The sequence below is a fragment of the Electrophorus electricus genome, chromosome 1, assembly GCF_013358815.1.
Source record: "Electrophorus electricus isolate fEleEle1 chromosome 1, fEleEle1.pri, whole genome shotgun sequence".
In the NCBI taxonomy this organism is placed as follows: Eukaryota; Metazoa; Chordata; class Actinopteri; order Gymnotiformes; family Gymnotidae; genus Electrophorus; species Electrophorus electricus.
Window position 1 is genome coordinate 24,979,154 of NC_049535.1, and position 24,479 is coordinate 25,003,632.

At 41.7% G+C, this 24,479-nt stretch overlaps 1 protein-coding gene across 1 annotated transcript in view; it reads left to right on the forward strand.

Annotated features, from left to right (window-relative positions):
- LOC113576829 (adenylate cyclase type 9-like) overlaps nucleotides 1-23,536 on the forward strand; it is a 38,079-nt gene extending 14,543 nt beyond the window's left edge. The window contains exons 2-10 of the mRNA XM_027009150.2: nucleotides 11,479-11,654; nucleotides 12,972-13,082; nucleotides 13,207-13,436; nucleotides 14,850-14,952; nucleotides 15,331-15,539; nucleotides 15,653-15,812; nucleotides 20,382-20,524; nucleotides 20,835-20,858; nucleotides 21,014-23,536. Of these exons, the coding sequence (XP_026864951.2) occupies nucleotides 11,479-11,654; nucleotides 12,972-13,082; nucleotides 13,207-13,436; nucleotides 14,850-14,952; nucleotides 15,331-15,539; nucleotides 15,653-15,812; nucleotides 20,382-20,524; nucleotides 20,835-20,858; nucleotides 21,014-22,331 (2,474 nt within the window). The 3' untranslated portion in view covers nucleotides 22,332-23,536. The remainder of the gene's footprint in view (nucleotides 1-11,478; nucleotides 11,655-12,971; nucleotides 13,083-13,206; nucleotides 13,437-14,849; nucleotides 14,953-15,330; nucleotides 15,540-15,652; nucleotides 15,813-20,381; nucleotides 20,525-20,834; nucleotides 20,859-21,013) is intronic.
- Nucleotides 23,537-24,479: the final 943 nt, after the last annotated feature.

Genomic DNA, 24,479 nt, shown 5'->3' on the forward strand with positions numbered 1-24,479 from the left:
CTGTAAGGGAGAAGGTTTCTGTGTCTACGCAAATCAGCTGTATACCCTTAATATAGGAATTGCAGTGGATTTAATTTCTGTCTTGTAAAATTTAAAAGTTAAATTGCAAGCAGAGTAGTGGGATAACTTGCACTGTGTGCACCGTTATTAGGTAAGTTGTATTTTTGAGGATTCATTTTATTAGTGAACAAGTACAGTGCTCTTGGTTAATCCAAAATGTTAATATACCTCAAACCTGAAATATTTCTTAGGAGAATATCTGTGTGTGCCTAATTATTGGGAAACTATTAGTGTGTAGAATTATTATGCAACTAAATGAAAAACGGAAGCTGTTAGAGAGAATAATAAACGAACAACTCAATTTACAAATAAACATTTCAAGAAAACAAAACAAAAAAAATCTGTGTGCAATATAGCCACTCTGTTCTTGAAAAGAAGTCATAAGCCTACCATTCATGGAATCCTGTCAGTTTCTTAATCTGTTGATCAACTTTTTGTGCAGCAGCAACCACAGCCTCCCAGACACTGTTGAGAGAGCTGTACTATTTTCCTTTACCATATATATCTCCTGTTGAAGAAGGGTCTACAAGTTCTCAATAGTGTTTAGGTCAGGTGAGGAAGGGGGCCATGCAATGGAGCACTTCAATGCATGCGATGGAGCATTGTCCTGCATAAAAATCATGGTCTTCTTGAAAGATGCAGACTTTTTCCCTATACCGCTGCTTGAAGAAAGTGTCTTTTTAAAAAACTGGCAGTAGGTATGGGATTTTGAGCCAATCTTCAACCCGTTTTCTCAACACGTTTCTTGCGACCCTGTTGACTATTTGCAACATAATGTTTGATGGTTCTGTGATCATGCCCTAATATTTTAGCAATTTTAAAAGTGCTGCATCCCTCTGAAAGACCTTTTACAATTTTTGTCTTTTCAGAGTCAGCTAAATATATTTTTTGGCCCATTTTGTCTGAGGAAAAGAAGCTGCCTAATACTTATGTGCACCTTGATATAGGGAGGATCTAGGACTGCATACATTCCTGTGCGACTGAATCACCACCTTCCTAACAGACAGACCACAATCGGTACGGGTGGGCAACTGTGCCTCATCCACCCTCACCCTCAGCACTGGAGCTGCTCAGGGTTGTGTCCTAAGCCCCCTGCTCTACTCACTGTACACCTACGACTGCACAGCCACTTCCAGCTCCACCATCATTGTCAAGTTTGCTGACGACACCGTTGTCATGGGCCTGATCTCGGACAACGACGAGAGGGCCTACCTGGAGGAGATTAAACACCTGGAAAACTGGTGCCAGGAAAATAATCTCCTCCTAAACGTCAGTAAGACAAAGGAGCTGATCGTGGATTGCAGCAAGAAGCAGAAGCGGCACTACCAACCTGTGAGGATCAGTGGAACCACGGTGGAGAGAGTAGATAGTTTCAGGTACCTTGGTGTTCACATCTCGCAGGACCTGTCCTGGTCCCTCCATACCATCTCCCTGGCAAAGAAGGCTCGTCAGCGTCTTTACCACCTCAGACGCCTAAGAGACTTCAGACTGCCCTCCAAGGTACTGCGGAACTTCTACACCTGCACTATCGAGAGCATCCTCACGAGGAACATCACAGTCTGGTTTGGGAATAGCACCAAGCAGGACAGACAAGCACTCCAAAGTGTAGTGCGTTCAGCAGAGCGCATCACTCACACGGAACTTCCTGACCTGCAGACCATCTACTACAAGCGGTGCCAGACCAACGCCAGGAGGATTGTGAAGGACCCCACCCATCCCAACAATAGGCTCTTCTTTCAGTTGAGGTCAGGGAGGCGCTTTCGCTCCCTGAAGAGCAAGACAGGGAGACTAAAGAAGAGCTTCTTCCCACAGGCCATTCGGGCCCTGAATTAGGGAAACTAATAAACTGTGGGGACCACCACCACCATGTAACATAACTGTATATATATAGATATTCTATTCCACCATGTAACGTAAAAACTGTAAATGTCGTTTTACAAATAGATCAGTACATTCTGTACATTGTGTACATATACATACACAACCATATACATTGTACATTGTGTATATAAACATAATATACATATATTGTACATACATTGTTAATATATTTTTGTACATATATAGAATATATATTTCTCTATGCACCCCTGTTTTCTTTTTTTCTCAGTTTGGACAGAGCGCACTCAACCATTTCACTGCGGGTTGTACTGTGTATGACTGTGTATGTGACAAATAAACCAAACTTGAAACTTGCTTAGTCCTCACCTTCCCTCATTACACAAATGCGCATCGCGTGATATGCTTAAATCCAATAAGCATTCAAGTTTATACAGCTTGGAGTTGGAAAATATGCATAAAAATGATTGTGGTAAAATACTCTCTTGCCTAATACTTTGCACACAGTGTATATCTAAAAACCATAGAGTGAGACATTCACACATTGGTGCCTGAGGGGATAACATACTAATGACTGCTTCTTTTTTTAAAATGGTAAGTTAGCTGTTCAGCTATACTGCAGGCTAGTACAGACTAAGCATTAAGGATGTCAATATAGTTGATTGTTGAAAAACCGCTCTAAATGAACAGTCTAAAAAAACCCAACTTTTTTTATTGCTAAATTTAATGGTGGATTTCTAAACATGATGCAGTTCTATAGAAGAGTGAAATGCAATGCAAGGTGTCTGATTTGGTAAAGGAACCCTTTTAGGTCTGATTTTGTTGTGTGCTAAGGTTTTAACCGCAGACAGCGCTAAAGTTAATGTGTCATATCTATGTCTCATATCAGTACTGTTCAGAAATGTGAACCTGCAGATCATGGATTTAAGAAACTCAGCTACTTTCATTCTAATCATAGGCCAAACCGCCACCTGAGGCATTTACTGAAGACAAGAGTTAGGAAGAGATGGATGCCAATGGATTTGCTCTTTTTACTACCATTCGAGACATTTAAATTCTGTTTCTTGTTCCAACCATGCTCTCTACTGTGACACTAAGCATAGCTGCCTTAAAGGTTTTTCTCCTGACATGTGGTAGAAAGTCTTTCTGCCTGGTCTGACGAGTAGAGGCCTGGAGGGATTAAACTTTATACACACATCCTTTCTTTTATCATCGTCATATTTTCTTTCATTCTTTCCTCCCTACCTTTCTTCTTCTTGGTCAAATTCCCCCAGTTTTTCCCTCAGACCCCATTTATGCCCTTCTATTTACTTTTCTCTCCCATGCTCAGTTGCTCTGTCAGAGCTCATGTTAATTTACAAAGTGTGAAATCTTACTTAATTGAGGCGGTCATGTGGACAGGTCACCTCCTAAGAGGTCCGGGTAGGGTGCTTGGGTGGAGAAGTGCGTGCCAGCTACTGGCATCGCCAGCTGGCATGACCGGTGGATGGACCACCTGTGCCAGTGCGCTTTCAGTATTGGAGGTTTGTACACTAGCCTTGACATTTAGGCGGCCACGGATCCGGGGAATCTGCTTCAAATGAAAGTCACTTGTTTTCTCCTAGCGAATTGGATGTCGGACAAAGTGGGGTTTGTGGCCCTCTTCCTTCACATATGGTATGCAAATAGTCATCCTCTCTCCACACAGTTGCACAGTGAAACTGCACTGAAGCCAGATGTTACTGTAGTCATTGAGATGAAGTTTGTCTGTGGTCAGTAATGGCTTCTTTGAGCTGCAGTCCTCCACAGAGGTAATGTGTGGGAGTGTTCAATGTCCACAGCCTTTGTTATGCATTTTTTTGTTTTAGCCTTTTTTCCCCCCCATGTCCTGGTCTCCTCCCATTCAATTTGCCAAATGAGTGCAAGGACGAGGGGACGCGTATCATAGAGCTGTGACGACTGGCCTGTGGCCATTGATTGCGATCGGTTTGAATCGTTTTTCATGGAGGACTGTAGAGTGGAGTCGACACTGAGAAACTCTTGCCATCAACCCCCGTGTGCGCTGTGGAAAGGACAAGGCCAGGGTCCTCCATTGTGCGGTGATTGTGGTCGTTGAGAGGAAGGGTGGAGGGGCAGGCGGGGAGCAGGGCTGAAGTGTTGCGCCCATGCACTCTTTTCATTTGCAGATGCGGGAGATGGAGAGTGTAGGACTGCAAAGTTGGCAGGAGAGTGGAAGCTGCACACACCACGTTCAGGACCTAGGAGAAAACAGTTGCAGTATTGTTTGTTTGAATTTCACATGCTCAGATGGAATATGCATCTTGGCAGGATGCACTCAAAGCTGAGCAGACATTTAGGCTCAACCCATTTTCTAGGACAGCTAAAGGTTGAAGTTTAATCTCTGGAACTGCCAATGACATACAGCACTGCTGCTATGGAATAATGTTGATATGTAAAAAGGTTTTTTGGTTGCTTTTGAGGTTTGAATTGAGAAATGATTTGAGTCAAGCTCAGTATATGGACATTTTCAATGGAAACTGAGTCAGGTAAGTCCTTTCCTTAGAGTTGTGTTCTGACCCTCAAGAGGAGAAAAATTGTTTTAATGGTTTCAGTACTTGCACTGTAACCTCATAGATCTCTCATTGAAAATCTGCATCTTACAAATCAGCTGTGTCGTGTTTTTCTTGTGCAGCTGTAAAGAAGCATACAAGATCCTTTTACAAACAGTAGCTTTCCTTTTACACCACAGTGATCTCTGCAGTCACCTGTAGTACTGCACACTTGGCCCATCCTTGCTCCTGTTTCTGAACTAAGCATTTCTTAAGGTAAAAAGACACTATTAGGGCATAGTGGCGAAGGAAAAAAGTTCACTCAAAACAGTACCCCTGACAACAGGCCCACAGCGGGTTGACCCTTCTGCAACTGTCTGCTGTACCCTTGGGAGGTGCATGTGACAGGGAGTGAGCCTGACTCTGAGAGCACCAGGGACGCCCTGAGAGTCGGGGGCTACACAACGGCCACGTGGCTGATATACCTCCCTTGTCCCCTGAGCGGATCTGCTCTTGTTGTCATTTTGCTCTGCAATTCGAACAAAGCCCCAGAGCTCAATTTGCCTCTCAAGGTTGTGTCAATGAAAACTTTCCCCTGTGGGGAATTAAAATGAAATGAAAATGGAAAATGGAACTGAAACCGTGCTTGCTACGAACCTCTTTTTTGTTTTTGAACCTCTTTTGTGCTATAGTGAACCTCCAAGATTTTTACATATATATTTTATTTGCTCATGGTTTAAAAAGAACAGCCTATAAAACAGTAAAGATCTATAAGAGCTGTCACACAGTATAAGGCTCCAGGTACAGCTGTGAATTTAAATGCAAAATTCATTTTAATGAAAAAATAGAATATTTCAAAATTGTGTTGTTTGCTTTTCTATTTTCCTGCTTTCCAATAGTTTTGCCCCCCCCCCTCGCTCTGCTCATCTCCCCCTTACTCCTAGTTCTCTATTCTCTTACCCTAGCATGTCTTAGGCTTTTATTGCCCACTTAGTGAGCGAGTGTTTGAACCTTTGGGACGGATAAGGTTTGGACTGATGCTCAGACCTGTGTGCCTTGAGAGGCAACCTGCTTGTCATTTCTCTTTTATCATTTTTAATTATGAGACAAGATTTTCTTCTTTTTTTTCATGAGGTGACGCTGATTGTTAATTACTGCAAAGATGGATCTGAGACACTCCTCATCTCTTGTAATTGCCACTTTCTCTCTCGTGTGAGATTTGGTACTGCAGGAAAGTATAAATAAAGCTAAATGTGCTGTCTCAGAGGCTTGCAGTCACAGTTTAGAGCCACTTACTGAAGTTGCAGCACTGTCCTACCAATAGTCTTGGTTGCAACAGTGTCCTGGATGTCCAGCCTGCATTCATGAAGCCAGTGTTTTGGGAACTGCATCCTGCACTAATATTGCCAATTTCCCTGGTATTGTTTTTGTTTTGTCTGCCACTTAACAGCTTGTCGTTGGGAGCAAGGTCCAGCTGGGGGCGGGGCCTTGTTTTCATTGTTTGATCTGAGCTAAATTTGGATGCATTGACCATTTAAAGTGTTTGTCCCAGACGTGTTCCAAAAATGGCTTGTTTAACAGTATGAGGCAGTAAAGGATTCAGTCAAGAGTAGTTAGATCAATCAGTGGCTGCAGTGATTACTTTTGTCTTGTGCTGTGATTGGCTACTTAGTATCATAATGAATGAAACCTACATCTACATCTTTTTTTCTGAATCAAAACAATTACTTGTGATGGTTAATTTTTAAGAGATTGAGGTTACTGATATGATCACACTTTAAAAAAAAAAAAATAAAGTACATGACTACTGTTTGATCAAAAAGTTATTACCTTACCTCCTTCAGCCAAAGAATGTCTGACAATTACACAAAGAACCCAAATTTTACAGTTTTTAGGAGAGATTACATAATCACTCCACCTTCTTTTACACACTAGTGTTTGAAATCTCAACAATTATATCCAGACCATACATTATTCACTACCTAAACTAGTTTGAGCTTGGTAACATTACATTCCAAGAGATGATGTACTACTTCTTGCATCTGCAAGATAGTTATTCTGTACTTACCTGTACCTGGTACCTACAGGATCCCCTGCTCTGTACACAGATCATTTTATAAGGATACAGAATCTCTGTGATCCTATGTTAATATTTCTCATTTATATTTACAGCATTTAGCGGAGGCTTTTATCCAAAGCGACTTACAATTATGACTGAGTACAACTTGAGCAACTAAGGGTTAAGAGCCTTGCTCAGGGGCCCAACAGTGGCAACTTGGCAGTGGTACAAATCAAGTACCTTAACCACTGAGCTATCATTGCCCACTGCCCTAATTCAATGTTCAAACCTCTTTTTCCTGTAAATTCTCCTTTTATTATGTCCGGTGTTTGGGAGTTGATGAGGCTTTATCATTTCTCACTGATCAGGGGCCTTGTCTAAATACTTGTTTATATTTAACAGTAAAATTTGCTGCACACTTGTACACACAGAAATATTAAAAGATTTATAAAACCATACTTTTATTTAGTGCTTTGATATTAAAAAGATGTTATAAATTACATTCAAAATAAATGCAAGCTGATGATGGAGTCGCAGAGCAGTGGCAGTAAATGCAGTGTGCTCACAGAGCTGCACAGTATGCCGAAAACAAGGCCCTGCATCAAAGATAATGTTATGATGGTTCACTGTCAACCAGTAGCAAATGACCAAAACGCTGGAACTAATGCTGGCTGAGCGGGGAGCTTCCCTGGTTGTTGGAGAAACCATTATATAATTTTAACCAATGGAACATCTAAGAATGTGATCAGGACCAGACCAGAATGTGATCAGGACTTGAATGTGACTTACCCCCATGTTGAGCATGACGCTGAGCTCATCCTGAACTACCCTTTTCTTATGGTGGTCTATGCACTCCGTGTAAGCAGACGTTGGTGAAAATGCATCCGAAAATTCTCATTGTATCCAGGCAATATCTGTCTTCTGGGAGAGAGGGGATAGGTGTAGGATTGATGTTTTTGGGAACCTTTTGTCTAAACTTTCACCAGAGCAACAGGGATTGTCTCTCTCCATGATTACGGAAGGTTGAGGTGGTAGATTTGGAGTGCATTGCCCAGGTTGGTTCACTTATAATTTACCTCCACTAATGGCTATTGACCTTGAAGGGTCCTTGCCACTTGGCCGATAATTTAGAGTTTGGCATAGGGAGCCACATGAGTACTTTTTTTTCCTAGTGCAAATTCACATAGCTGGGTCCCTGACGTTAAGTGTCTCAGTGAATGGAGCTTTGCTCTCAGGTCAAGGACATATTGAATTCCACTTTTACTATTTGAAGGTCCCTCCTCCCAATTTCATGGATGACATCTAGGATGTCCTGGAGCCTCCACCCATACAACAATTCCAACTATGAGACTTGTGTGACCTCTCGCACTGCAAATAGGAGTGTATCCAACCAGCCAACCCCTAGCATCTTTGTGTACGTTTTTCTGATCATATTTTTGAGAGTCTGGTGAAGTCATTCAACTTGGACATTGATCTGGGGAAGACAGACACTGGTTTGAATTAACTTAATATCCAGCACTTAATGAAGTTTGTGCCATGTGTGTGACGTAAGCAGCATTAATCAATCTCTTAAGATTCTGTCCTAGAAGACCACACAGAGTGCTTCTTCAATACTGTGCTGAGATGTTGCAGAGTGGCACTGCATCTGGATATCACACTGCATCCACCGGGACTAATTTGAAGTGGTACGCCTATGAACTTTGATCTAATGGCACAATGAGGTCCAGGCCAATTTTTTAAAAATGGGGACCTCAACAGAAGAGGTGCATACATCACCTCAAATGCCCAGCCAATAGGACTTGGCCATTAGACATTACACTCTTATCCTGTTCTAAAAGCTCAGCTGAGGGATTGAGCCATATGGAAAAACATTTCCCTGTGGTTTTGGGAACCACCCTCCTATGGTTCAGGAGTGTTCAGGGAAGGGAGAGGGCTGAAGAAGAATGGGGGAGATAAGGCAATATGAGTACAGGTAAGAGGCTCCTCATTGAGAGAGAGAGAGAGAGAGAGAGAGAGAGATAGAGAGACACACACAGACACTGAGACTCAGACTCATGTCCCTAAATATGCTGTGATATAGTCCACCAGATGGATGGCTTCATCCAGTGACTCCAGGCGGTAGCACTGGACACATTCCACCTTCCGCTCAGGTAGGCAGGTCATAAACTATTCCTGTACCACCAGGTCATCTATAGCTGCAGAGTCTTGGGCAAGAGGCCATCACCTGCAAGTAGCCCCAGAGCTCCTACTCAGTTTCAAAGGGCTGGCCAAACCCCCAAAGTTAATGTCCCAAAACACTGCCTGTGCTGCTTTGAAGTTTAGCAAATTCACTGCAAAACCACTTTTTCAGTGCATCGTACCCCAGTTGTGGTGCTGCAGGCTGCTACTTAACTGCAAGCTGGGCTTCCCCATAGATCAGAGGAAGTAGATACCCTGCCTGACTCTCCTGTGGCCACCCGCCAGCAGTTGGCACACTCCCAAAGAACTCCTTGAATGCCTCTGGGTCATCCTGTGGAATCATCTTTGAGAGGTGGATCAAGGCTGCAGCTGCAGCAGAACAGTGGTATGCTGTAACAGACAACGGAGGGGCAGATGATCCTCAGCTAACTGCTTCACAATGGTGTCAAAGCGGAGGAGCAGTTCCCTATGGAGCTTGAGGAGCACCCGGTGTTGTATGTGTTGCAGGCTGGCGGGGTCTTGATAACTTCACCTGGTGGGGAGGACTCCATCGCAGCATATACATGTACTAAGAGCCCAGGTTTGTGCATCACTGTGGAACAACCATGGGTCATGGTGGGAGATAGACACACAGCACATTTAATTTTTCAATAAAAATGATAGGCGCCACCATGAAGTGGTTTATCTCTTGCTTTTAAATTTTTAAGTTCTCCTTTTTTACTTTTCAGTGATGTCTCCTTCTGTGGTGGGTGGGTGTTGCAGTGTTTGATTTAAAGACAGAAAATTGTCACCGAACGTGCTTACTGGTGCTTTTTTGTAGTTACTGTTAGCTTGTTTGTTTATCTGCAACACAAGACACATTGTTGTTGGTTGGAGAATTTTTTGATTTGGATAAAGAGTTCATTTTCTCTGTCTTCAGTTAAGATACAGAGCTTTGTGCCAATTATGGCTTTAAGCAATATGATACCCTGAATATGGCACAAACTAATATGGCACAAGAACACCATTTTCAAAGTGACCCTTATAATCTACAACACATTCAACAAACATATTTCTTTGAAAGCTGTTTGCTTAGCTATTAGCCAGAACTGCATGCTTTTTAGGCATGGACATGTCTGAGAAGCAGATGAACACAGTAGTTCACTGAACCACAAAGGCTAGGAACACTAGGTTCCCAGTCAGTCTCCTCTTATGGACATTGGTACACCAATAAGTAGATCTCTACGCCCAGTATGGCTTCTTTCCACTGGCTGAGAGAGATGGCACAGTGGACAGTTTTGTGTAACTGTCCCTCTCATGCCTTTGGGCTGCTTATCTTTGGTAGGTAAATTATGCGTATGAAGACAGGGACACAGCTAAGTTACTCGCTGCAGCTGACACTGGCCAGGCTCTCGCCCACCTCCTCCTGTCATCCTGGACCATCTGGTTGGAATGTTGAGGCATTAGATGACACACAAAAAAACATACTTGCCCTCTGGGAGAGAAGTTATGACATGACATTGTGCCTTGCAAAAGTATTCAACTCCTTAAAGTCATCAGATTCATCCTGACTGAAGTGACGCTTTTTTTCTGTGATGGTGTTTCTAGTCTTCTCTTCCATACCAGTCAGTTATATGCAAGAGCTCTTGATATCGTTTGACTGGTGGACCTTTACTCCAGTCTCAGTGCTGAACTCTATCACCTTCAAAGTGATTGTCGATCTCTCTGTGGCTTACCTCATAAGCCCCCTTCTAAGGGACGGCCTTGTCTCCAAGCAATGACTGGGTGGTATGATGCATCAGATACATCAGAGTTCACAGGGATATCTAAACACTTGGATATCACTTTGACTTTTCCTGTTTTGTGCATCCCCTTTGGTCTTGATTTCACAGCTCTCCTTCAGAGTCACAGTCTGAAGAAAGTGAACTTTTTAATGATTCAGAAGTAGAGGCTAACTGTAAGCCAGCTGTGTCCTTTTTAGGCCAATATCTTTCATCTGCATAAACATGGAGCTTCCACAGCACAGTGGTTAAATACTGGTTAAAAGCAGCATTGTTCTATTTTGGATACAGAATGCTTTCTTACATAAAACCAGTATTACTAAAAATGATTTAATTTGCAGGGTCAGCCCTTACAATATGACACAAACTATTCCAGCGTCATTTGTAATTACTTTTAAGGTAGTTGAATAAGACATTGCTTTTGCCGCGTTGCTTATCTCACTGCTTCTTGCACTTTCCAGAAAAGATGAATTCTTGCCAATTGGGTTTTAATCTTCTATGTGAGTTGCACATTCTGAGTGGAAGACCTGATATAACGCTAAGGATTAGGACAACGAGTGTAAAATGGAACAGAATTTGTTGTACTAAGGAAATTTGCACTCATTTATCAAATATAGTTTAGTGATTGCCAAAGACATTTCCTTGGAGACGTCTCGGCTCTACACCGAGTAGAATTTTATGGAGAATTTAAACTCAAATGAGCAAGACTGTTTGTGATCACCCATTAACTGAATTGTGCTAATGGGCTTGTACTAAAGTCTTTTGATTATGAATAATGTGTCCTAAGCACAATGAACCGATCCTGAGCGGGCGTAGACTTATTGACCAAAAAACTGCAGCCGTCAGCTTTCCTTTCTCCAGCTTGTTTCCTATCCGGCTTAATCGCTTCACCTTCTCTTTTCCTAGGCACAACACCCTTGCTTGGCAAGGCGATTGATGACCTCATTTGAGTGTTGTCAACATGGGTCAATGATCAACGACCTATCCAGCACTGGTGCAAACGCCTATGGGACACTCTGGCTGACGATGATGAGTGTGTGTGTTCCCTTCGCAGGACTGAAGACCTATTTGATCTCTGGGAGGAAGGTGGAGTGCTCTTGCTGCAGTTGCTCACAGCCCGACTCGGGTGGAGGTGAGGCAGGCAGTGTGGCAGACAGCGCAGCATACGCCCACGCTCCTGATTCCTCGGCTGCAGCCTTGGCTCTACCAGCCGGCCCTGACTGCGCCAAGGTCAGTCTGCCATTAGAGAGGCCCTTGGAGAGAAACAGTTTGATTCTTAGGACCTGTTTACACCTTGCATTTGTTAAATATCTGGATCATATATGAATATATGTTGGCTGGATTCTGTTTGCCCTTATCACTAAAATACTTGCCAAGTGTGACCAGGTGAGATTTGACTTACTCTCCTGCATAAAGAGTACACCAGCACACCAATACTCCTTGGTGATGGAGTAGGCTTTGTCTTGGAGCGGTTTTCATTTCTGCACTGGTCTCCACCACTAATGTCCACATATTTACACCAGGCTTTTTATGTGCCCAAATGAAATCCGAACGTTACGCGACCACCAAAACACATCAGTTCAAGGTGCACAGACCCTTAGTCTCAACTGATTAAATGCTTCCTTGTACAATATACATTATATTTTTCGGCAGTTTACCTGTCACCGCATAATGCAGCTCAGATCTGCTCCCCACCCTTTGCAGAGGACCATGCCGTCACAGTGGGTGCTTGTGAGCAAGTGAGGGAGGGGCAGGAGAAAAAAGAGAAGTGGAGAGTGGTGGAAGACAAAATGCTGATCCTTCCCTCATGCACATTAAAGGCGTTTGATCCACACACTTCAGTAGCGACATCCCCAGAGGGTGTCTGCATTTAAAGACCCAGAGCTCATCCCAGCTGCAAAAATGTACTTTATATGTCAGTTATAAGATGGGTGATGACTGCCATAAATGCCAGCAGAGGCTATTTCAGTTCTGTGTGGGTAGGGGGGCTGGACCATAGGAGGGAACTGAAGGGATCTGCCAGCGTGTTTGTCTCCATGTAGATGTGCTCAGCTGGGTCTTGGCTGTCATAGCTGTTTCCCCATCAGCCTCTCTGCTCTTTTGAGCATGGAGGGAGAGCACTGATGGGAGAGAGTTCTATTTTCTACTGCTAAATGACTTTTTTTAGTTTGTTGGCCTATGCCACAGCTTATATGGCTGCACGCCTGAGAATTTACAAGTTTGTACCGACAGATTTAGTAGGCACATAATTTTCTACTGCTAAATTACTTTTTTTTTTTTTTTAGTTTTTTGGCTTATGCCACAGTTTATCTGGCTGCAATTCTTATAATTTACAAGTTTGTGCCGACAGATTTAGTAGGCACATCATTGGCTAATCTGTGTTCCAGTCAATGTGATTGATACTCTGCATTTAAATCCATAGCCTCTTTGGTGAATCTGCTTCAGCTTTAAATTGTCTCTCTTTTGTACTCAGGCATGTGTCCCACACACTCTATTTCTCTCCCTTATCTATTCTTATCTCTTCTTCCTGTTTCTCACTCTCCACAGTCTCCTTGCCCTTCATGCAGTGTTGTACTAATGCCTACAGAAGATCAGAACCTAGAGGAGAGAGCTGATAATAATGCTAGCAGTGATGATCACACAACAAATAATGCAAAGGTAAAAACCTTCGCTCTCTTCCAGAGTGTACCTAATAGTTAATTGCTTGGCTAAGCTTCCCACTGACCTGCTGTTTTGACTCGGGTGTTGTTTTTCTTGATTTTAAACCCTGGATGTTCCTCAGGGGTCTCCAGGCAACAATGCCATGGCCATGAACGGCCTCCTAAGCCCACACCATGAGAGGTCACTGACCAACAGCCAGACCTCGCTGTGTGAGATGCTGCAGCAGAAGGAGAAGAAGTGGGGAGGGGGCGGTATAGGCACCATGGACCACTCTGCTCTCATTCCTCTGCGTTCCAAGAACTTTAGAGAGAGGAGCGATGCACACTTTGTGGATGTGATAAAGGAAGACAGGTATGAACAGAGCTGCTTTTTTTCTCTCTCTCTCTCTCTCTCTCTCTCTCTCTTTTTCATTGTCTAATACTGCTCTTCATGCAGTAGCAAACAGTAGCAATATCAAGCCAAGGCACTGTTTTAGAGGTATAGAGGTTTTATCGCTGGAGGACCACCAGAACATGACTGCAGTCACTACCAAAAAAAGAACAAAAAATGCAAAAATGATGTTGGTTCAAAGAATTCATTTGTGTTGTGAAATATGATAGTTTTAGAAATCATAGTGTCCTTGAAAGATCTATACTTGGGCTGGTACTGTTTGCATTATATTAGATTTTTAAAAAATTACATTTAAGATGAAATGCCTTTCATGCCAGTGATTTTACTCTTGTGCCTCACCTGTATGTATCTGTAACATTTGAAATTGTATAGATATATTGGTTTATAGGCCAACTTATTCCTGTGGGGCTGTTGGTCGGTAAGATTAAATATACACTATTCTGTGGACTGAAAATACTCATAGATTTGTCAATAAACCCTTTCAAAGAACATTTTTATAATTAGAATGTGGTGGTGATGAGAAAAAAATAACCTAGTTAGGGAGTTCTGTGATCAGTCTTAGATCTTAATGACAGAATTTTTATTTCCTAGGCATTCCTACAGAAAATTGCCCTTATATCTTTCCACCTCAATAATGGTCAGAAATACTGAATGCTGCATGTTTTCAGGATGGTGTCTTGTGTTGAAATGCCTTCCACATTCACTGTTCATTCTGTGCCCCTCCTTGGTGCAGTCACATGCAGAGAGCAATATTGCACAGGGCCATGGAGCCTACGGCTTTTTAAATGATCTGTTTAACGGTGGAGAACTGTATGGCGTTTTATGGCTCTTGCTGCCATTGTCTTAGGGTCCAGCTGTAAATGGGGCCTTGATCTCAGCTCTGCCTCACTGCTAAAAACAAAAAAGTGTGTCATTGTCACTAGCAGTGGCAAGCAGTGACTGGGCCCTGTGGAGAAAACCTGAGTAAGATGGAATGTTGCTGTTTGGTATGTGCCAGAAAATGCAGGGTCTGTCCCCATGGGCTGCCTGACATGGCGTAATATACTGTCCTGGGTAGTCTTTCTGTAATGTCCTAATGCAGTCATTTTGTGCTGTTATTGAAATATATGTCAGTTTATTTCCTATTTGCTTGAAATTTTATGAAATAAATGTATTCTGTCACTACATGATAAACAGTAATAAAAATAGGAACAACACTTAATAATAATACATACCTTTTTAAGAACACTAACATGCTGATCTTCCATTTTTGTCCCATCTTTGCTGTTAGGTAACCCATTAACTAGAACCAAGTGGTGGGGTTTTATCTTTCAGTCTTTGTTAAATGTACGCAACACTTTTCTTTTCAAGCTTTTACCTTCTTTTTTTCTCCAGTCTGATGAAGGATTACTTCTCTAAGCCTCCCATCACAAAGCTGAGTCACAACTTTCTAGATAAATCGCTGGAATCAGCCTACAGAACCAGCTACCAGGAGGAGGTGAATATCTGTCTCTCTCCCTGTCCACCCACCTTATAGCTTTACATCTCGCTGTTCCCTGCCAATTTGTTTCCAGATCCTATTCTCTGTTATCTTTTAAAGATAGCTAAAAATGTACTAACGATTGTTTGACCTACACAGGTTTGGCACTGTTGTAAAACACAAGTGCCACACACTGATCTTTAGGGGCAGTGCAGGAAGGAGAGTGCCACAGGGTAGCTCATTGTTCATCCAGTCTGTGCTGCCCTCTGCTGGGGCACTTCTGTCACTATTTGATTTGCTGAAATACTTACTTGGAAACTCTCTTTTTTTTTTTCCTGTTATTTTACATCTGCTATGAGCTGTGTTTGTCTCTCTCCATGTCTATCTCTTCTGCAGGTGGAGATGCAGGCCCCTGTCCAGACCTTTGCCAGTCCCACATTCAGCTCTTTTCTGGACATGCTTATGTGCTGCTTTGTCCTCCTGGCGCTCTCGCTGGCCTGCTTCCTTCAACCACTTGTTACCCATCAGCCCTTACCAATCCCTGCCCTCATCATGATTGCGGTGACTGTGGTGGTGGAATGTTTAGCACTTGTACTGGCTATTCAGTGAGTGGCAAAACTGGGTAAAATGGTTAGATGTATTCACGGTGTAATGTTTTTTTTGTCCTTATATTAATGCAGTTGGGCTTTCATGTCCTATCTCTGTTTCTACTCTTTAGGAGGGCCTTCTTCCTGGACAGGGTGTGGAGTTATACCAGGACACTACTCTGGTTCATTTCTGGCTGGGTCCCACGCCATCTAATTGGGGCAGTGCTAGTGTCTTTACCTGCCATGTCAGTCTTTTCCCACATCAACTGCGATATTCAACTCTCCACAGAAGTGAGCGCCTGCTTACATGTATATTATTAGGAACTGCCACTTCGTGCTTAACCGAATATCCTCACTACACTACAGTGTCTTGAAATACCTCTTTATATATAAAGATATATACATATAGATATATACATATTAAAGGTGCATTATATATCTGCAGCCAATATATTATTTTCTAATAGGGAATTTTTTAAAAATGTATCATTGTCAGTTCACTATCGAAATTTCAGCCAATAATTACAACTGATAATTTCATCTATCCAACAGATTAAGCCTTCTGTTTCATTTAGGCCTCATTTCTATATTACTACAGAAATCTAATCATCAGAGATGTGCATCCTGTGTTTGGAAACGTTTTCACATCAGATTTACTGTTGTTGTATTTTGCTGTTTACTCATTTAGAAAATAATCTGATGTTGGTGAAGGTATAGTTTTGCAGTTATGTTCTTTTCTGGTGTCTTTCCAGCCATAATCTTTCTTATGCCTGTACCAGTTTAAGACATAAAATGATGCATACAATTTGAGAATTTGAGGTTAGAAAAAAGGTAAAGAAAAATGTAGTGATTTTTATTTTCTTCATTTGGGTTGTAGGTTCGTATACATATCCAAAAGTATTGAAACCTCAAGACCAGGTCTTTTGTGTTTTGCTATACATCGAAAACATTTGGTTTTGACATCAAAAGATGAATATGAGATGATAGATCAGAATTTTGTGTTTTATTTCTTGGTATTTACATCTAGATCTGAGTGTTAAACAGCAGAGAACATTGCACCTTTGGTTTGAACCCATCAGTTTTTCAAGTGAGTAAAAATATTACAGCACGTTTCTGACAGGTGTCTCTTGTTGCCCATGTGTGCCCTATTTGACTGATAGTTTATATAGTTAATAGCTCTGAATGTCTACTCTTGGTTTGAGCCCTTGGTTTCAACCGAGAAGACTGCAATTGTATAAGATAAACTAATAAAGTAAAGCAAAATGAATAAAACTGTGTAAGGGAGAAATACAAGCTACCGTGAAGCTGTGAAAAGGGAGCAAATCACTCTGAGTCATTGCACAAACCTTAGGCGTAGCCAATACAACAATATGGAATGTCCTGCAAAAGAAAGAAACCCCTGGAGTGTTAAGAGATAGTCATGAACAGGTCGCCAAGGTGAACAGCAGCAGCGGATCACAAAAACATTGTGAGAACTGTGAAGAAAGACCCATAAACAACAGACAGTGACATCACCAACAGCATCCACAGGACAGGTGCGATGGCCATGCCAAAAAAATGCAAGCCACTCATCAGCAGCAAGAATCGGAAGGCCAGATTAGAACATGCAAAGAAACACACAGACAAGACCCAAGAGTTCTGGAACAAACTTTTATAGACTGATGAGACCTAATTCAAAGTGTGAGGGGAAGAAAGGATCTGCTCATGACCCAAAACATACGAGCTCGTGTTGGGGTTGGTGTCATGGCCTGGGCTTGTATTGGTGCTTCTGGAATGGGCTCTCTAATCGGTACTGAAGACGTAAATCATGATGGTAACGCTACAGAAACTTTGACATTTTATAGAAATGCATCCAAATTAATCAAGAGGAACTTCATCATACAGCAAGAAAATGACCCAAAACACACTGCCAACACAATAAAGGCTTTCATTTGTGGAAAAAAGTAGGCGGTTTTGATTGGCCAAGTCAGTCTCTAGAGCTTAAACTAAATGAGCATGCATTTCACCCACTGAAGAGGAAACTGAAGGGAGAAACCCTCCCAAAAAAAAGTAACAACTGAAAGATGCTACAGGAAAGGTCTGGGAAAACATCACAAAAGACAAATTTGAAGAAGAACATTTGGGTAATGTCAGTGAGTCACCAGCTTGATTTAGTTATTGCTTTCATTTACTTTCACTGTCTGATCCTGTATTTTTATTCCCCTACAAGTTGGGGAGGACTGCCACCAAAGTTGTTTTAACACATCTTGATGTAAGAATCAGAAAATTAATGCTGAAATTCTGATCTATCATATTTTGATCTCAAATCCAAATGTCTTTGTGTATCTCAAAAAAGAATTGACCTTGCCATTCACGTACCTTTTGGAGTGCATGCAAACTAGGACAGTATGAAATAAAATATTAAAATGCATGGACATTGACCCAGTGAAATGAAAACAATTAAATGTTTATGACTGAGCAGCGTCATTATTGCATGTTCAAATGAAGTTGGCTATAGAGTTTGGCATGTTATGCTATTGTGATGTTGGCAAAAGTATGCGCACATCCTTCTTAATTCTGGCCGCACCTATTATCGGAGATATGAAATCAAGCATATGCAATATCCACAGACAAACACTGGCACCAACAACTGTCACAGGGTGCCACCTTAGTTCATAAACTCACCATCTGCCTCTGGTGGAGGCCATTCCCCCCTGAAGGAGAGAGTTGTGTGACACAGACCCTCAGGCAGGTTGATGTGTGTTGTAGCTACCGTAGCGCTGCGCGTGCTCTTTGGTATGGTGGTCAGAGCTCTAAGACCTGGTTCAGGGCCAGGAGTGCTCACTGCCATCTTCCCTTACTTCACTAACCTGCTAGTTTGGCCCCTTTCAACTGTAAGTGCTCTTGTTGTGAGATGGAAACATCTAAGGCCAATAAGAGCTTAGTCATGAAGGGGTAGCAGGGCTGGATATAGTGAATTGGGGCCCTACGTGAAAGAAAGGAATGGGGATCCCCCAAGTCCGTGACCATCAATCATAAGTATTTACTTACTTTCCATCCATTTACATGTCCAGTCTGCAGTGGAGTGTGTCTGACCATCATAGCTGACTCTCTTAGTGATGTGCTGTTCTTTGAAGTGTTTTTTTAAGTGACTGATGGGAGCATGAATGAGCGGAGTTGGGTTTTTTTTTTTTTTTTTTTGGTTTGTTTAAGACAAGTGAAATGGTTAGGTCCTGTAACTCCCTCACCTGCAACCAAAGACTCAAGAGAAACTTCAAGTGATTTTAGATTTGGATTCAAATCTTGCAAATCGTGATGTATTTCTTTCAGTTTCACATTTGAATTGGCTGTACTGTTATTGTACACAGTTTGAAAGGAAAAACTAAATGTTACTGCAAGTAAATGAAGGGATATTTTGCAGAGGACAATGCTCACTTATTGGTGAGTTGAACTGATCAAAATGACTCACTAATAAGAGTTAGAATGGCCTTCACTAATGTATATGTGCATTAGCATAATATACAATTTGTAGAGGCTGTGTGGCACCACTCTGCTCTGAATTAAAATTTGTCTGCTTCCTCCCTCTGTTTCTCAGATAACAACACTCAGAAAATCAACTGGAAGCACATTGTATTCACACTATAACTATTGCTTCCACTAGTTTTCACACAGTGGCATCTTTTACATAAAAGCATGGAACAGACCATGACGGACATGATCAGGATAGTGTGGCAATAAGATAACTAAACATTCATAACTGCTACTGCATCAGATAACAGGCATTTAAAAACAGATTTTTATATATTTAAGACTAGGTTCAACACAAACCTAATTTGCCTTTGTCCCTTGGCTCATGGGCCATCTGCACTGCCTAGTGCAAAGAGCGTCCCTGAATGGTACACAAACTCACAGAGCAGGGCTGCAGAGGGTTGAAGCGCATCGCGCATCATAATCACTGATCCTCTGTTCCTGCACCCAACAGCTCCAAATTGACCCTGGTAACATCATCAGTGCAGGGACTGTCTTGGAAGCTTCATGAAATGGATTTCCATGGCCAAGCAACTGCATATAAGCTTAAGATCACTATGCGCAATGCCAAACGTCAGATTAAGTGGTGTAAAGCATGCAGTTACTGAACTCTAGAGCAGTGAAGATGTATTCTCTGGGGTGCTGAATCGCGCCCTGCTACCTGACAGTCAGATGGACAAATTTGGGTTTTTGGGTGTCAGAAAAATGCAACACCATAGCATTTTGGATTGGGATGTCCAAGAAGCTCATACAGGTTTGATAATCAGGTGGCCAGTTACTTTTGGCCATGTAGTGTATGACTCTTTTTTATTACTTTGACGTTTCTGCTGCAAAATTGTCACATTCTGCGTTTTATTCCAGTACTGCATTTTACATTTATGTAACCCACTTGTGCACACTTTTTCAGCAATATTAGTAAACTGACATGCACATTACATGAATTGTATGCAAGTCACATTGGATGGGATTTGTGGGTATGTCCATGTAGACTGTCACATTCGTTCTTAGATTTTGTAACGGTAGGACTTGTAACCTTACTATGCACTACTAAATATTTGTTCAGTACTATTTTGCTTCAGTACTGTACATCTTTCTTTTGAAATAAGTGGCGTTCTTTCAAAAGAAAGCACAACAGGTGCTGAAGGGCTACAGATGTTGGTTCGACAATTTTATTTATTTTCACTAATCAAATATTTGATAGTGAACCATCAAAATAAATTTTATAAGTATGAAAACCATAAACATTATAAATCCGTATAACAATACTAAAGAATGAGGCGCAATGATATCAGTAGTGGCTTGGTTTGTCTGCCCTGCAGTAACTTGTTAAGTGCTCTCTCTCCTGTTCTCCAGTTCACCATGTTCCTCTGCTGTGCTGTCATCATCGCAATCATCCACTATTGTAACTTCTGCCAGCTGAGTTTCTGGATGCGCTCATCCCTCGCCACCATGGTGGGGCTGGCGCTTCTCGCACTGCTGTGGAGCCCCCCCTGCAGGTTGGACACGTTCTTTTTGAAATGTAGATGTTTTGCCCCCAGCTGGAAGATTTTTTTCCAAAAACTGTTTTGAAAATTCACAACTCTTTGATCTGGTGAAAAAATGTAGTTCTGCAAATGACCATAATTCCCTGGAAACACAGCTGCCCACTGCGCTATACTGCTATGTATAGTAATTAAGGTGTTAAGGAGCATACTCTTAAATATAATATTAAATACATTTTTGCATTACTCTTTTGCTGATAATATATATAAAACATTTATTAAATTAGAATACACAGAATGCTTATTTTTGTCCCTTCTCTTTCAGTTTATGGGAAAGTTTATTTCTCAGGTGAGTATTGTACACTTAGAAACTGTTGACACATGAGAAGTCCAGGTTCCTGTTTTATGCATTTTGATGCCAGCATCGACATTATATCTGTCATAAAATCTCTCCATGCATTAAGGTGAATGAGCTTTTTTTTTATGTTTCTTCCTGTTCACCAGATCCAGTGGCTCCACTAACAGCAGTGTCGATGTGGTCCAGTTCTCTGAGGAGGCGGAGCCTCATCTCCAGAGTGTTCTGGAAGCCATGTTGATCTTCTTCTTGCTGCTCCTCCTTGTCTGGTTTCTGAACCGTGAGTTTGAGGTAAGCTACCGGCTCCACTACCATGGAAATGTGGAAGCTGACCAGCATCGCATCAAGATCCAGAACATGCGGGACCAGGCAGACTGGCTCTTGCGCAACATTATCCCCATCCACGTGGCGGAGCAGCTCAAGGTGACCCCGAGCTATTCAAAGAACCATGACAACGTGGGCGTGATCTTCGGCAGCATCGTCAACTTCAGCGAGTTCTACGAGGAGAGCTACGAAGGCGGCAAAGAGTGCTACCGTGTGCTCAACGAGCTGATTGGCGACTTCGACGAGCTCTTGCGCAAGCCCGCCTTCTCCAACATCGAGAAGATCAAGACCATCGGCGCCACCTACATGGCAGCGTCAGGCCTCAGCACCCAGCACTGCACTGAGCAGGCCCATCCTCATGCCCACCTTCGTGCTCTGTTCGAATTTGCCCTTGAAATGATGCGTGTTGTGGATGACTTTAACAAAAACATGCTGGGCTTTAAGTTCAAGCTGCGCATCGGGTTCAACCATGGTCCCCTCACTGCTGGGGTCATCGGCACCACCAAGCTACTGTATGACATCTGGGGGGACACGGTGAACATCGCGAGCCGCATGGATACCACCGGGGTGGAGTGTCGCGTTCAGGTTAGCGAGGAGAGCTACTGTGTGCTTAGTGGGATGAACTATGAGTTTGACTACCGTGGCACGGTCAACGTAAAGGGCAAAGGCCAAATGAAAACCTTTCTGTATCCAAAAAGTGGCGACAGCGGGCTGGTGCCCCAGTATCAGCTTTTGGTGTCACCAGAGATCCGAGCGCAGGTGGACGGTAGCATTGGTCGCTCTCCCACTGATGAGATTGCCAACATGGTGCCAACTGCTAGTGGTAGTTGTGTGGGCATGCCCCTTTCTGTTAGCTCAGAGCTGATGAGACAGGGAGGTGCTACCAAAGAGATCACTGAAAAAACGGTCAACAATGAGGCTTGCATTGAGCCTAAAACCCAACCCAAACCATTCACAACTACTGGGGGCCTCAGTTCCAGGCCAGAAGCTGGCCTGGGCTCAGGGCAGGCAGTACTTATAGAACAGACAAAGCCTGTCTCAACTTCTCCTGCCCTGAGTCCCATCCAGACTGCACACAGTGAAACGGAGATTATAGTGAAGGACAAAGAACAAAGGTCTGTTTCTGAACTGACCCAACTTTAACACTAAACAAGTCCATAATACTATTAATTTTGATTCTAAACCTTTAAATATGGCCTTGCCTCCATGCCAGGGCAGCTTGCAGATTAGGTGTGCATGGGAGTGTATGTGCATAGGTTCATAAGGGCCTCACCATTCCTCTGGCCAACATTACCATCAGTCTGATAGAATGGCATGCACTAATAAACCAAGGTCACAAGAATAAGAACTCAGGCCCTCACCCCAGGAAGCCCACACCATGCTATATGCCGCCACCCTGTTCTGAAATACTACAGTTCAATTTTATCTCATCATTGTTTACCTTTGTCATTTATTATGTCTTTCAATTAAGTGCCTTTGCGATAAGGACAATTTGTGCAAGAGGCAACTTTGAAAGCAGTACAAATTTTAAAGTAGAAAAGGATTACTCTGTGAAATCACTTTTAAAAACTTTTTTTTTTCTCTCATTATGCATTAGTTGTAAATATTTTTGACATTTCTTTTCTATTTATCTTTATATTCTTTGTGTTGCCACTATTATAATGATTGATTCTCTTGAGGAAGCTGCCATGGTATTTTCATCTTTAAACTGTATATTTTGGGGGGAAATATTAAAACACAGAGTTGAGAAGTGGTATAGGGTCCAGTGAAATTAGCAAATCTCCATTATATAACATAAATGCACATTAGCTAAAGCAAAGGTTATGCAGTACACATACTGTTCAGCATGTGAACTGCAACAGGAGGTAACCTGTTTATATTTTCAAAAAAAACTATTTCCAATCCATAGGCATGGTTTAGAGTGTGTAGTTTATTAAATTAATGTGGCCTGCCACTGTTGGTAATGTTGAACAGAAGAGATATCTTGATACAAAAAACAATAGGTTATTCTAAAAAGAATAGGCATTTTGTAGATGAGACTGTAATGATTTGCTGAGGTTGTGCTGATAGTGTCACGTAGAGAGGGACTGTGTGATCATTTGGAGAACATAAATGTGGGTTAGTATTGCTATAGAGAACATTAACATAGATTTGATTTAGATTAGTACAAAAGCTTGTGTTTAAGTGCACACTACTTTAAAAAAAGGTAAACTTGTGGGACACCACAAGTTATTTATAAGCAACAGACATTATTATTTTTTGTTTCATTTAGCAATATGGGTAGCTTCCTTTGCACTGATATGTTACTTTTGCCTGCATCGTTATAATTAAACTTGCTGTTAACTTTTTGTTATCTCTATTGATTTTTGCACACTGGGAGACATTTTCCTTGTTAAAGGGTTGTGTGCTTAGGGCTTTATTCTTAAAATAATGCACTTTAAAATAACAGATGTTTAACAGTCTTAAGATATATTGATGATTATAGAGGTACTATATGTGTAAAGTGATTCATGAATTAATAATTAAATAGAAATTTCAAAAGCATACAATATATGTTTTCACAGATCTACATGTGAACATACAAATCATTACAAAGTGTCATCAAAATTTAATTCCAACTGAATATCTGATAAAGAGCCAATAAACTGACAAATGTATTCCTTTGCAAACCCTTTATGTTGATAAGGGTTGATTTTCATGTTGATTTAACTTGACATGGGTGCAAAGCATGGAAAAGAGTGATTGCTCCAAACTAATTCCCAAAATGGAATCAATTAAGCTCTCTAATCTAGTATTCCAAACACATCTGGGTGTGATTAAATGTTCCCCTGTCCGGATTAGTTAACATTTTTGTTCCTGCAAATTTATGCTCATTTTAAGTACCATCCACTGTTGCAACAATGCAGTAAAAATACGGCTTGTATCCATGGGCATAACTTTGAGGACAGACATGCCAAGTGTTGCATTCAATTCTCCTACCCCTCAAATTTACATGCCCTTTAAAAAATCCAGTACTCGGGCACATGCATTCACCCAAATGAAATAAGTGCTGGGACTGAAAGACAGGTTCACGAAAGGTTTTATGGCCATGTTCGTCATACCTATCAGCATTGAACAATACAAATCCTGTCAGCACTTTAGTTTAAAATGTATTTGTAGTTCATTTATTTTCTATTTATTTATACTTTAAAATAATTCAAGAAATGTCAGTTGTACTGCGTTTACTATCTGGGCATCCTGAAAAAAAATACAAGTATGAATGTTTACTGATTCTATCACTAGGAACATAAT